We start from the raw sequence: 13,065 nt of genomic DNA, 5'->3' as shown, positions 1-13,065 counted from the left end.
CTGTGCTGAGGGTACAGGTCACACTATAAGAAGCAGGATGAGATACCAGGTGTTGCAAACCTGGCTATGCATCAGAACCCCTGGGGCTTGATACAAGACAGCTTCTCGGGCCCTGCCACAGGACAGACTGAGCCCCAAGGCCTCACGCGATTCTGGGGCAGCCAGCCAAGCCACTAGGAGAACCACGATGCAGGTAAGACTCGAGAGCTTTGCCACTTGCTAATCTCTGTGCAGGAAGGATTGAAAAGCAGGACGATCTGCTGGAGGAGGCTTAGACTGGATGCCCAGCTCTGTTCTAGAATAGCAGAGAGGACTAACTAGGAGTTGACAAATCTCTACTGCGGCCCTGGCACTGCCTGGCACTATGCTAGCTCTGGAGTAACCCTCCATGATCTCTGAGGTTCTAATCTACTTGAGAAATTAAGACAATTAACAAATAAACATGAATAGGCAAGTTAATTTATCAAGATGTTAATTTGTGTTTTGCTCTTGTTATCATAGGAAAGCAAGGTATTTTTTTTCCTTGTCCTTTCCAAGGGATCTTACAGAGTGTGAGATCCATGTCTTAGGAGCTCTTCTTTTACAAATGCAAAAATAACAAGTTTTGAAAACCAGAAGGCCATTGAAGCCTATTTTGAAAGAGATGAGGTCAATCAGTTTTGCATTTACCAAAAGATGTCAAAATCCTGTCAAAGACTCCATCAGCATTACTGACAGTAATAATGCAAATGACTCTTGTCCACAGAAGTGGAAACTGTGGAGGTGGCCCAGCTGCTGACCCACGTGTGCATGGTTTTTGATTCTCCTTGAACTGGTTGTAACATCTTACTGATTCCCTCATTAATTAATGAGTGAAATAAAATCTTTGACCCATGTTTGTTTGATATTTGTATGTCATGTTTTTTCTTTTAAGAAAATCATTGTTAAACATGTTATACCTACTTGCCTAAATTACGGTTAGTTCAAAGATGTTTCTCTATTTTTTAGCAATGAGAAAAATTCCACATTAATAACTAATGTTCTAACATGCACTTAATTAATGTGCAGTTTGTAGCAAGACTAAATTATTGGGTGTGAGTTGATTCTTTCTCTTTCACTGGCAGTTTGCGAAGCGCAGAACTGTTACGTGCATACCTTGGGTGCACCATCCTTCTGTATCCCTACGTCGTTGGTGGCAATTCCTTTCACGCTACCGTCTTCATGAAAAAGGACCTAGAATGAAAACACGTTTGGTTATTACCTGGGGATTCACAACCGCTTGCAAAGAAACAAACAGCCTTCGATTTTTAGAAAGTGAGCTTGTTCTCAAGGTTATAGAGACAAAGGCTTAAGAACGTTCCGGCAAAAAAAAGGGGATGTGCTTCTAAGCTACTCCCTTCTAGACAGAACACAGCTCAAACAGCTGGAAATGAAGGAAATGCCCCGACCTGGTGAGGAAGAACAGGGGGAGCTGCCAGAGAACAACGAAGGAGCCGGGAAGATGCAGCAGGAAGCCCTCTGCCGAGTTCAGGGGTCAAAGGCATGTGCACAGAACTTGGGGTCAGCGCCCGTGACAGGCTGGACCGTCAGGTGGGCGGCTGAGGAGAGTGTCGGGAAAGCCTCTGTCTCCAGTGAGCCCAGACCCCAAAACCAAAAGACCAAACAACAAGACAAAACAGAGAGGGGCTGAAGGCAGTCCAAGTTATTTCTGGACCACAAAGAAAAGGGAAAACTGGTCAAAGGTATGATTCTGAAGATGAGAAATAACAATTCTCTTATTTGGTTTCTGTTTCCTCTGGAGGAAAATGCTCTTTTGACAGGAAAGAACAAACTGTACACTAGAACCTCACAGCAGAAAGCACGGGAGAGGAAAGGCGAAACAAGAACCAGCAGCAATGGATGTGACACCTTGAAAACAAATCCACAGTAGTATGTGGCTGTGGCCTGGACCCGAAAATGGCCTCGGTGTACAAAACCTGGGGAGGAGAGGAGAGCTGCAGGGGACCAGAGAGAGACAGAGAGAGACACGGAGGGAGAGAGAGCGCACGCGAGCGGGCATGTGTGCAGATACACTCAAAAAGTGAAAATCATGGATCCTACAAAACACGTACTTGTGACTTTGATTCCTGTTGAACACAGTTTAACTGGGAGAAATGCAAAACCAAATGCATATGCATGAACTGGGAAACCAGAAATCAGTAGTGGCAAGTGTAACGCAGGGACCATGTATTTTATTTGGTTTATATACTGTAAAGGTAAAAACAAAGTTTTTCAATTTTCGCTTGTGCCAAAAACAAGAACACTCCCTCTCTCATCCAGATTTTTTTTAGCATTTCCTTTAGAAAACTTAACTGTAAACCCTTTCTCTGTCTCTCTTAGATATATGGGAGTCATGTTAAAAGCTAAGTAAGACTCCTGCCAGGTCTGTATCTCAGCAATGAGTTTCTTGGGTACTCGGGGACACACCTGAGATGTGACCATGGAGGAGGATGGTGGCCGGTCTCCCTCTCTCTGGGGGAAGAGTCTGGGCTCCGTGCTGGCCTCCGCGTTGTCACTTCCCACTTGTCACAAAGATACAGGACGCTTTATTTGTCCTTTGGATAGAGACGATTGACGTGCATGTAATGGACTGTATCTGCCTGACTCTGTAAAAGGGTGAGATTTCTTTCTGTTTCGGCGACCTCCCTAGCAGATGGCCTGTAGCTGCACTGTAGTCTTGGCAAGAAAAAAACTGTTTCATTCTTGTTTATAATATGTAGAGGTGATTTTTCTGGGCTGGCAGGAGATTTTAGTTTTAATAATTTCCCCAACAGTATTCAGTGAGAAGCTACAGTCCAATGTGGCTGCCAGAAGTTATTTTGAGGAAATTACTGGGAGAACAGTTTCCAGAATGAAGAGGGGAATGGCCCTGCTGTACAGCAGGCTTGAAGTTGTGCAGACATTCTGGGTGCCACTTAGAAAGGGAATAAAAAGGGAACGCGGTCACAGGAGGGCAAGGAGAATACTGAAGGGACTCAAAATATTTAGATATTATATGGTGGCTGTAAGAATGGAGGCTATTTAACTGGGAAGAGAAAAACCACCTGCGAAGGCAGGGAAGGAGAGCAGGGCATAGTTATAACTGGAGAGTTCTCCCTGGAGGAGGGCACAGATTCGTTCCACACAGTATAAAACAGTAAATAAACGTCTCCTCAACTTAAGGAAGAGAGTATCACCAACAAACCAAACATCGGAGATATTTTTTCATCCTTGAAGGTGTTGTCCTAAGCTGGACAGTCACATGATGTGGTGACAAGGACTTCAAGTACCCTTTGCGTGAGATCTTGCTAAGATTTCTTCTGATCTTGCAATTCTAAAATCCTATGGCTGTTTGAAAATATACATCTATTTACCTCTGCACCCATCTTGGTTGCTGTTCAGAAGAAACAGAGACCGCGTCCTATAAGCACTAAGAACAGGGCCGCACAAACCTCTGCAGCCGCGTAGCCGGGGTACACTTCCACACCCAGGGCTTCCGCCTGCTCTCCCATCCAGCTCACCAGATGTCCCAGGCGCACAATGTAATTGCCATGATTGTTCATCGGGAGACCTACAGATACATGCTTGGTTTAGAAGTCTGACTTTTTATGGGTAAAACATCTCAAAAACAGAAATACTTAATTTAGAAATTCTAATCAATGTCTAATTTCTACATAAATACACACACATCATCTTATGGCCATAATTTCAATTTATTTTCTAACAATTCTGGTCTAGAGTTCAAATTATTACATTGAAAACGACATTACAGACTAAATTAAAAATCCCTGGTTGCCGTACAAGACTATCTCAATTCTTCTAGACTGGAAGACAAAAGCACTGGGCTCTAGGCCTGCTTTCTTCCCCACAAGCTAGCTGTGAAATTTTGGTTAAGTGCTTCGAGTCTCTGGGACTTAGTTTTCTCATCTGTAAAAGGAAGGGATTCCACCCATGAAATGCAGCTCCTTCCAGCTGTGGAATTCTCTGAAGTCTACGAGCATTTGTCATTCCTCACCTGGGAGAATTGGCACAGGAATTCTGTATTTCTCCGTCAAAATTCCAAATCTATCTTCTGTTACGGGAGTGTTAAGTGGAGCCTGGAAACAAAAGGAGGAGAGAAAAGGACTTTAGTTCATACTTGTGAGGTAAATACAAATCATAAACTACTGTGTCAAAAAGGAAAGGGAACTATCCTCCTCACTTTTCTTCCATCACTTCCTTTGGAGAACTTGACACCGTAAATCCTTTGTCTCTTTGAGATGCATGGGAATCTTTTTAAACCTAAATAAGCCAGTTTGCATCCCAGGAATGTCTTTGCTGGGGGCCTTGGAGCCACCTTTGAAAGTGAACATCAGGGGGGCTGTCTTCCTGTCTCCCTGCCTCTGTGTGAGGTGCCTAGGCACCTGCTGTAACTTCCTGCTTCATGGAAAGAGAAGAGTTTTAGTTTTCCTCTGGATAAAGGCAATTAACAGGCATAGAAGGGATTGGATCTGCCTGGCTACATAGGCTTTGATGTGAAAAACTTTTTCTATTAGAATTGATATTGTGTCAATAATAATTCAGTGATACCTATTTTTGATATAACATTGAAGAGAGAAAGTTAATTAGGCATAGTTACAGCATTTCTAGTTCCAAGGAGCTCACTACTTTAGAAAGAAGAGCATCGTTCCTTGTGCTAAGCCCCACGTCAGCAAACCCAGCTCTGACCTTAACCTCATTCAGTTCCGGCCTCTCCAAGGAATGTAATCTTACGCGTCAGCCTCTCCACCAGTCCTCGTGAGGCACCACCTGAAGCCTCGCCTGGTAGGCAACAGTGCCTGAACTAACCCTTTCCCTCCCCCCCCTTTTTTTTAAATCGTAGAGTCCTAACCACTGGCCTGCCAGGGAATACCCTGAAATAACCCTTTTGCTTATGACTTCCATGCCCCACCCCCTTTCTGCCTGTCAAACCCTTTCCTTTTCTGCTGCTCCTTGGAGCTCCCTTCTGTTTGCTAGATGGGATGCTGCCCAGAATCACTGAATAAAGCCAATTTGATCTTTAAATTTACTCAGGTGAATTTTGATTTTTAACAATCTTTACAGAGTATGTTCACAGATACTAAATATTCTAACACTGAATACCTTGAACAGGAGTAATAAAACCCATCTTACAGGGCTTCCCTGGTGGCACAGTGGTTAAGAATCTGCCTGCCAATGCAGGGGACACGGGTTTGAGCCCTGGTCTGGGGAGATCCCACATGCTGCGGAGCAACTAAGCCCATGCACCACAACTACTGAGCCCGCGTGCCACAATTACTGAGCCCGCGTGCCACAACTACTGAAGCCCGTGCGCCTAGAGCCCTTGCTCTGCAACAAGAGAAGCCACCACAGTGAGAAGCCCGTGCACCGCAACGAAGAGCAGCCACTGCTCGCTGCAACTAGAGAGCCCGCGCGCAGCAACAAAGACCCAAGGCAGCCAAAAATAAAACAACAACAACAACCAAAAAAACCCCATCTTACAGAAGAAAAAAACTGAGATGCATAGAGTACAATATTTTAACCAAGGTCATACAAATGATGACTGCAGTAAAACTAGCACTTGATTCTCTGTGTATCATACCAGTGACTTTTCTGCTTACGTTATAAGGGGTCTTATTCATGTATTTCCTTAGAAAATTAGATTAAATTATCCTCCTTGGCTTTAGATACTGCAATGTCCCAGGAAAGTTATAGAACACTTTATTAAGAACAATGATATAAACACCTATGGAACAAGTTAGGAAATACCCTCAAAATCAAAAAGCTATATTTATTCAAAGATCTTCTCAAGATAATACCTTCTCATAAATCCAGTACACAGATACCATGTGCAGAAGGCATTAAATGAGTTAATAGCTTAAAATTTTAACTATATTTGATATGATTCAAATTTTTTGGCCCTTTTACAATTAAAAATCTATCTACAAGTATCCTCTAAGAGACAGAACTGGGTGAAAAGGTTTTCCACATTCCTTTCATTAGCAAATAGAGATGCAATAAAGACGAGACTGGGTATAAAAAACTACTTTTCATACTCCCTTCTCCTTCCAGTCTGGGAACAGCTCTTGGAGAGCTCGTGGGTCCAGGCAAGCCCCTGAGAGTGTGTGCGTGCCTATCTGAGCAGCTTTCTCCACCAGACACACGCGGATGTCCTTCTCGTGCTGGGCCGCCAGCTGCTTGAGCCGAGCGGCTGCTGAGAGCCCCGCAGGGCCGGCACCCACGATTACCACGTCTGCCTCGTCTGCAAACCGCTCCATGTTCACCCCTGGAGGGGAGAGGGTTGAAACATATGTAACATCTGTAACTCCATTTCTGCTTTGCGAAGAAGTTCATTTGTACCATTTTTTTAGATTCCACTCACTTTGCTGTAAGGCAGAAAGTAACACAACACTGTAAATCAACTATACTCCAAAAAAACCCACATATCAATTCTGGGATGACTATTACCTGATAAAATTACAGGCTGGGTTACAAGTACCCACTATCCTTTAGAGCATTATTTATAGAAATAACCCCTCTGCTTCCCATGAGAATTATACTAAGTCCATTACTGTCTTAGTTTATTCTCTTAGGTTCTGTTCGAGGACGTATCTTATTTTAACTTCCATAATCCAACTTTTATTACTGAGATTTATTATTATAAGTTTGCAAGCATTTGCTTATCTAAATATTAATATGTAACAGATTTTGTAAAGTTATAAAATATTATTAGATGATTTTACACTATCATGAAAAATACAGTATTTACCTCCACAAAATGATACAAACTGTCTAGAAAAGTCTCAACAATTTTACAGAAACGATTACTTACCTTCCCATCGCTTGTCCTTATCCCGGGGATGAACAGTATAGTGGGTAGTGATTCGAGGTACAGTAGAAGTTGAAGACCATCTTGTAGCACACAGAGGTAGATAATTTTTCTTAATTTGTAAGGCATGAAAGCACTGGTATGCTGCACAAAAATCATGAACAGTATTATTTTTCTAATTAGTTTTTCTCAGCAGTAGATTGAAAAAAAAATTTTCTAAAGCAAAAAAAAAAAAAAAATCTACGACTGGGGATCAGATCTGGCTTCTGTTTGGTTTTCTGTTAATTACCCTAAACCCTTAAACAGATCACTTAACTGCTTTAGATTTCAGTTTCCTCATTCAAAAAAGTAAAGGGCTACCAGGTGATCACTAAGGGACCATCTTTTTTTTGTTTTGGGCCGCACCACGCAGCTTGCGGCATCTTAGTTTCCCAACCAGGGACTGAACCCAGGGTCACAGCAGTGAAAGCGCTGAATCCTCACCACTGGACCGCCAGGGAACTCCCCCACTGAGGTACCACCTTGACCTGAAATTTTATGAGTCCACGTGATATCTTCTCTTTGGAAACATGTATATTTTCTGGACACGTCGACACTGCGGACTGTCAGTGAATGGTTACATCTATGCTGCAGAGCCCTTAGCTGTGAATTGTCTTTCCTGGGTGAACAATTCAGCTGGGTTTTCCTCAGAAAGCAGTGCTTTCAAATTATAACATTTTAAAAGTATCTAATAGGGCTTCCCTGGTGGCGCAGTGGTTGAGAGTCCGCCTGCCGATGCAGGGTACACGGGTTCGTACCCCGGTCTGGGAAGATCCCACATGCCGCGGAGTGGCTGGGCCCGTGAGCCATGGCCGCTGAGCCTGCACGTCCAGAGCCTGTGCTCCGCAACGGGAGAGGCCACAACAGTGAGAGGCCCACGTACAGCAAAAAAAAAAAAAAAAAAGTATCTAATAAACTAATTTATTCAATTTACCTCATGTCAAGCTTCATTTATAAATAGGATGACCATATAATTTATCACCTAAACTGGATACTTTGAAAGTAATAAGGGGCAGTTACTAATGGTTATGCCGGGACAAGGTGGCAAACTGCGTTTCAGCTTCCTTTTAAATTAAGTGGACCCTGCCATATAGCAGCATCTTCTGAGAGCCTCAAAAACGTATCTATTCTCTGAGTTAGCAAATAGGATTTTATGGAAATAAACAGAAGTGTGCAAAGATTTATCTGCAAGAATGTTCATTAAACCTCTGTCGTCCTTAAACCTTCACCTCTATCTCCTCCCTCACCTGAAACCAAGCACATCAAACCTCACAGAAAGACAGAAGCAATCAGGTGGGAACTGTCTCAATTCCTGGCAAGAACCTCTAATGTAATCTGTATTGTGTCCATCCTTTGTTCATTCTCTCAGGTTATAATAAAGAGATGTCTTTTCTTCTCACTTAGAGTAATCCTTCCACCTGGATGACGAGGCTAACCCTTCCCATCTTCTTAGAGACATTCCTACGTCAAAGACCCCCCTAACTCCTGTATCTTCAATTTCTCACTCCCTTCTCTGGTACTCCTCTCCATGGCAATCCTTCCCGTAATAAAAGAAGGGCAGAGAATCCTCCCTTGGGAATAGCCCTGAAAGATATAAAAACTTATATTTGTAGCTTAAATAATTAAAATCTGTTATGGGAGAAGGGATGGAATAATCAAAGGAACAGAATAGTTTAGAAATAGACGGAATACACTTAAGGATCTGTCATATGATAAAGACACCATTTCAAATAAGGAAGAAGAGACAGCTCGTCATTAAATGGTCAGAGACAGGTAGTAGAAAATTTGGAAAAAAGTACACCCCTCTTTTTATATGAAAATGAATTCCATTTGATCAATGATTTTAACAGGAAAAGTCAAAGTATAAAAGTTTATGGTGACGACTTCCCTGGTGGCGCAGTGGTTAAGAATCCACCTGCCAATGCAGGGGACACGGGTTCGAGTCCTGGTCCAGGAAGATCCCACATGCCGCGGAGCAACTAAGCCTGTGAGCTGCAACTACTGAGCCTGCGCTCTAGAGCCCGCGAGCCACAACTACTGAGCCCACGCGCCGAGCCCATGCTCCGCAACAAGAGAAGACACAGCAATGAGAAGCCCACGCACCACAACGAAGAGTAGCCCCTGCTCACCACAACTAGAGAAAGCCCGTGCGCAGCAACGAAGACCCAACGCAGCCAAAAATAAATAAATTAATTAAAAAAAGATTATGGTGATAGATCCACAAATTATTTGACTCTCTGCTTTTGAGTTTGGGCTGAACTTAAGGATTAGCTTCCAACAAGTAGAGTGCGGCAGGGAAAAATACTAGCTTTACAGTAGAGAAGTATGACAGACACTTTACCCAAGGGATCAAGTTTACCATTACCAGCAACAAGACATCCTGGCATCACACGATGTAATGTCATGAGAAGGGCTCCTCACCTTCGTGCTATGCCTCCCCCAAATCCACAACCTTAGTCTAATCGAGAGGAAGCAGCAGACAGACTCGGATCGAGGGACCTCCTACAAAGCGCCTGACCAGCGCACACTGCAAGTGCCAGGTCATGAGAGACAAGAAGAGACAGTGGAATTACCACACTGAAGTGGACTTGATATGAGAAGACGTGACAGCTGAAGCAACGTGGGGTCCTGGACAGAAAAGGATCTGAATAAAGTCTGTAGTTTAGTTAACAGTACTGCACCAATGTTAGTTTCTTACCAATTGTTCTACGGATATGAAGTTAAGCTGGGTGAAGGGTGTATGGGAACTCCTCAGTGCTATCTCAAAAAAAAAAAAAAGAAGGGTGTAAATATTTGTGACCTTGGATCAGGCAATGGTTTCTTAGCTATGACACCAAAAGCACAAGCAACAAAAGAGAAAACAGATACACTGTCCTTCATAAAAATGATAACTTTTTGTTTTTAAAAGATACCAACAAGAAAGGGAAAAGATAACCCATGGAAGGGGAGAAAATATCCGCACGTCATATATCTGATAAGGGATTTGTATCTGGCATATATAAAGAACTAATTTCTAATAACAAAAAGACAAACAACCCAATTAAAAACACACAAAGAATCTGAATAGATGTTTCTCCAAAGGAGGTAAACAAATGTGCAATAAGCACATGAAAAGATGCTCAATATCATTAATCATCAGAGAAATACAAATCAAAACCACAACACGGTGCCACTTTATATCCACTAAGACGGCTATAATCAATAAGACATAACAAGTACTGGAGAGGATGTGCAGAAATTGGAACCCTCGTGCACTGCTTGTGGGGGAGTAAAATGGCGCAGCCACTTCGGAAAACAGTCTGGCAGTTCCTCAGAATGTTAAACATACAGTTTCCATACAACTCAGTCATAGGTATATACTTTCTTTTCCATTAAAAATTAATTTATTCAGATTATGTTTTCCAAAAGAGAGGGTTCTGTGCTAGTCATCTTTGAAAGTTTTCATACCATTTCAGAACCACATTTGTCGGAATGAACATTTCAGATGGACTTGGTGTCATCTGGGCCTGAGAGACATCAAATGAAGCAAAACTGTAGGAGCTGTCCAACATCTTTTGTGGGAACTGAGTAAATGAGTCAACTGAAGACACAGCAGCATTACCTACAGGAGTCTGCTGAGCCAGACTGTCCAATAATTCCACTGAACTTCCCATGTAAGCAACAGATGGAGTCCGGACACTATTCATGGCCCCAGAAGGGTGCTGGCTTCCTCCTCCAGGTTTAAGACCTGAAGTTTTGAAGATGGCACTCGGTTTCCCACTCGCGGCAAATCCTAGGAGTTGCCGTACTGGCATTCCATTTGAATCAGGACAGGAGAAGTAGACAGATCCTCCCATTCCCTCAGGAAATGGGACTGTTCCCAGCATAAAAACCACAGCACGGCTGATATTTTCATAATCAGGCAAGTCAACAACAAATTTATCCTCTGCCACTTGCTGTGCAGCTGTCTGCACCAGCCTCCCCGCCACCAAGGGGCCAAACATGGTGGCGGCTCCACTCAGCCAGCAGAGACCCGAAGTCCTGGCGCTACTGCCCTAGTCGAGCCCAAGAACCTTCCAGAACGTGGCGGCGGATGCCTACCCCTCTGCTACACAGCAACTAGGCCAGCGGCAGAAATGCCTCCTGCCCCCATGACCTCTGACCTCTCCTTCCTCAGGTATATACTTAAGATAAAAGAGAACATATGTCTGCACAAAAACTTGTACATGAATGTTCATAGGTATGTTATTCACAGCAGCCCCACAGTGGAAACGACCCAAATGTTCATTAGTGGATGGAGAGTTGTTACCTAGGGCTAGAGGGGCTGGGGAGTGATGGTTAATGAGTATGAGCTTTCTTTCTGGGATGATGGCCACATTCTAAGACACACTGTGGTGACGGTTGCTCAACTCTGTGAATATACTAAACACCACTGAGTCGTATCCTTCAGATGACGTGATTGTATGGTGTGTGACTTGTATCTCAATAAAACTCTTGCTTAAAAAAGAACATTTACAGTCACACACAAAAAAGATTATGGGGAAAACAACTGTAATTTTTTTTAAAGAAACTTTGATTTGGAAAGCTTTGTCTAAGTGTGGCAAAAAAATCTCAAAACTCATAAGATCACTTAACTAAAAATTTAAAACATCTATATGACCAAAAAATGACATAAACATAACTATCTTTTTTATTTTTGAGATTTAAACACTTAGACACACCGGCTGAATTGTGGTAGAGAAGTGAGGTCAAAAAGTCCAGTGAACTCATAACATCACCATACAAAATCACAGATGGCAATTCTATGTCCATCTCTGATGCCAGTAGTGCTAACACCAGGCTATGAAATGGCAATGATTTAAATACCCAATGAAAATAGAAATGGTAATTTGGGTGGAATTTGGATAGCACTTGACCCAAGAATGATTTCAACTAAATTAAGAGTAGGGCAGATAGTGTCCGATTTACTTTGATATTCCAAAAAACATAAAGCAAACTGTGGACAAAGAATGTCGCCTGTCATCTCAGTAAACAAAGGATGTTGAGGCCATGAAGCCCTCAGCCACTGCAGCTGCCCCCAAGAGTGCACCCTGAGGGGATTCAGGATGGAGAAAAGCAGGATACTGGCCCTGGATGGTATAGGTGCACATCAAAGGAATAATTTCAATGAGCCCAGACTCTTGCATCTTCCCATACAGGGAAAAGCACTAAATTCATTAACTTGAGATTTTTAGTTTTCTCTAATTAGCAGTAATCTTTTGATGTTCCAACTACCTGGTTTTTTTTGTTTTTTGTTTTGGTTGTTATTGTTGCAAAAACTCTCCAGATCCTGGCTCTTCCCTTATGTCTCCGGAGCAGTCCCTCAGAGCCGTCTCAGAGGTTGTCTCCTGGGCTGTAGTCCTCAGAATGCCTGTTGACTAAAACATAATTCTCAACTTTTACATTGTGTTCTTTTATCCCCCAGGTGACAGTCTGGCGACCACTAAGGGACCTAGAGCTGACTTCTCTCCTTCACCTGAACTCTCTGAGGAACAGGAGCCTTGGTACCAGCAGAGGCCTCTTCTGTCCACCCACCTCCTGAGACTCCAGACGAATCTGGGTGAGTCTCCCCTGGTTCTCAGAGCTCCAGATTATTGGTTGATGATCCAGAGTTTTATGTGGCGGTGTGTAACAGGCACCTGGCTCCCGAGCTGAAAGATACTGGGGGTGGGGGGCCTGGCTAAAAGACACTGGGGGCTCTGGACTGGGTGATGAGGTGAGAGGCTAGCCTAATATCTTTGCCTCCAACTAAGACTCCAGCCAGGTTTATGTACGTACAAACCTTATACTTACAAGTACTTACTTAATTGGGAATTAAAGGAAATCTTGCCTCAAAAATGACAAAGATGGGGCTTTTTTATTGTGCACACAGTTAAGTTAGAGAAAACCGGCTTGATAAGACACCTTTTCAGAATTCTGACCTTAAAGTAACAAAAGTCCTTCTAGGGGGAGCTTGCATTTCCCTTCCTGTGTCTTTGAGATGTAAATGTTCTACCTGATCTTTGGTGCTGTGTGTGTTTTTAAACTTGGTCTCTGCCATCCGGAAGGTAACATACGGTGTACATCTGTCAGCCAATCGAACAGACTGGAATTCCGAGCAGTCTTCTGTCTGTGCCAACTCTCAGGCACTTTTTTTGCCATCTTAACCTTCATCGTGTCAGCCTGCTCAACGAAGGCCTTTACTT

The 13,065-nt window shown here is 43.1% G+C and overlaps 1 protein-coding gene and 1 pseudogene across 4 annotated transcripts in view; both read right to left on the bottom strand.

The window, feature by feature from the left end:
* ETFDH (electron transfer flavoprotein dehydrogenase) overlaps positions 1-13,065 on the bottom strand; it is a 34,454-nt gene that overhangs the window by 15,551 nt on the left and 5,838 nt on the right. For 2 of the 4 annotated variants that reach the window (XM_027116822.1, XM_027116825.1), the window contains exons 2-6: positions 6,827-6,967; positions 6,051-6,280; positions 4,013-4,094; positions 3,450-3,568; positions 1,135-1,212 (exon numbers count right to left, since the gene is read on the bottom strand). In XM_027116822.1, coding sequence (XP_026972623.1) covers positions 1,135-1,212; positions 3,450-3,568; positions 4,013-4,094; positions 6,051-6,280; positions 6,827-6,967 — 650 coding nt within the window. Of the gene's footprint in view, positions 1-1,134; positions 1,213-3,449; positions 3,569-4,012; positions 4,095-6,050; positions 6,281-6,822; positions 6,968-9,560; positions 9,711-13,065 lie in introns of those variants that run through there. The other 2 variants (XM_027116824.1, XM_027116823.1) reach the window with 2 other exon arrangements.
* On the bottom strand, positions 9,957-11,380 carry LOC113625900 (protein Hikeshi pseudogene; annotated as a pseudogene).

The sequence above is a fragment of the Aethalodelphis obliquidens genome, unplaced genomic scaffold (genome assembly GCF_003676395.1).
Source record: "Aethalodelphis obliquidens isolate GAN/ISIS:26980383/991018 unplaced genomic scaffold, ASM367639v1 scaffold17, whole genome shotgun sequence".
In the NCBI taxonomy this organism is placed as follows: domain Eukaryota; kingdom Metazoa; phylum Chordata; class Mammalia; order Artiodactyla; family Delphinidae; genus Aethalodelphis; species Aethalodelphis obliquidens.
Note: the sequence above shows the minus strand (reverse complement) of the source record. Positions and strands in the feature narration are given on the sequence as shown.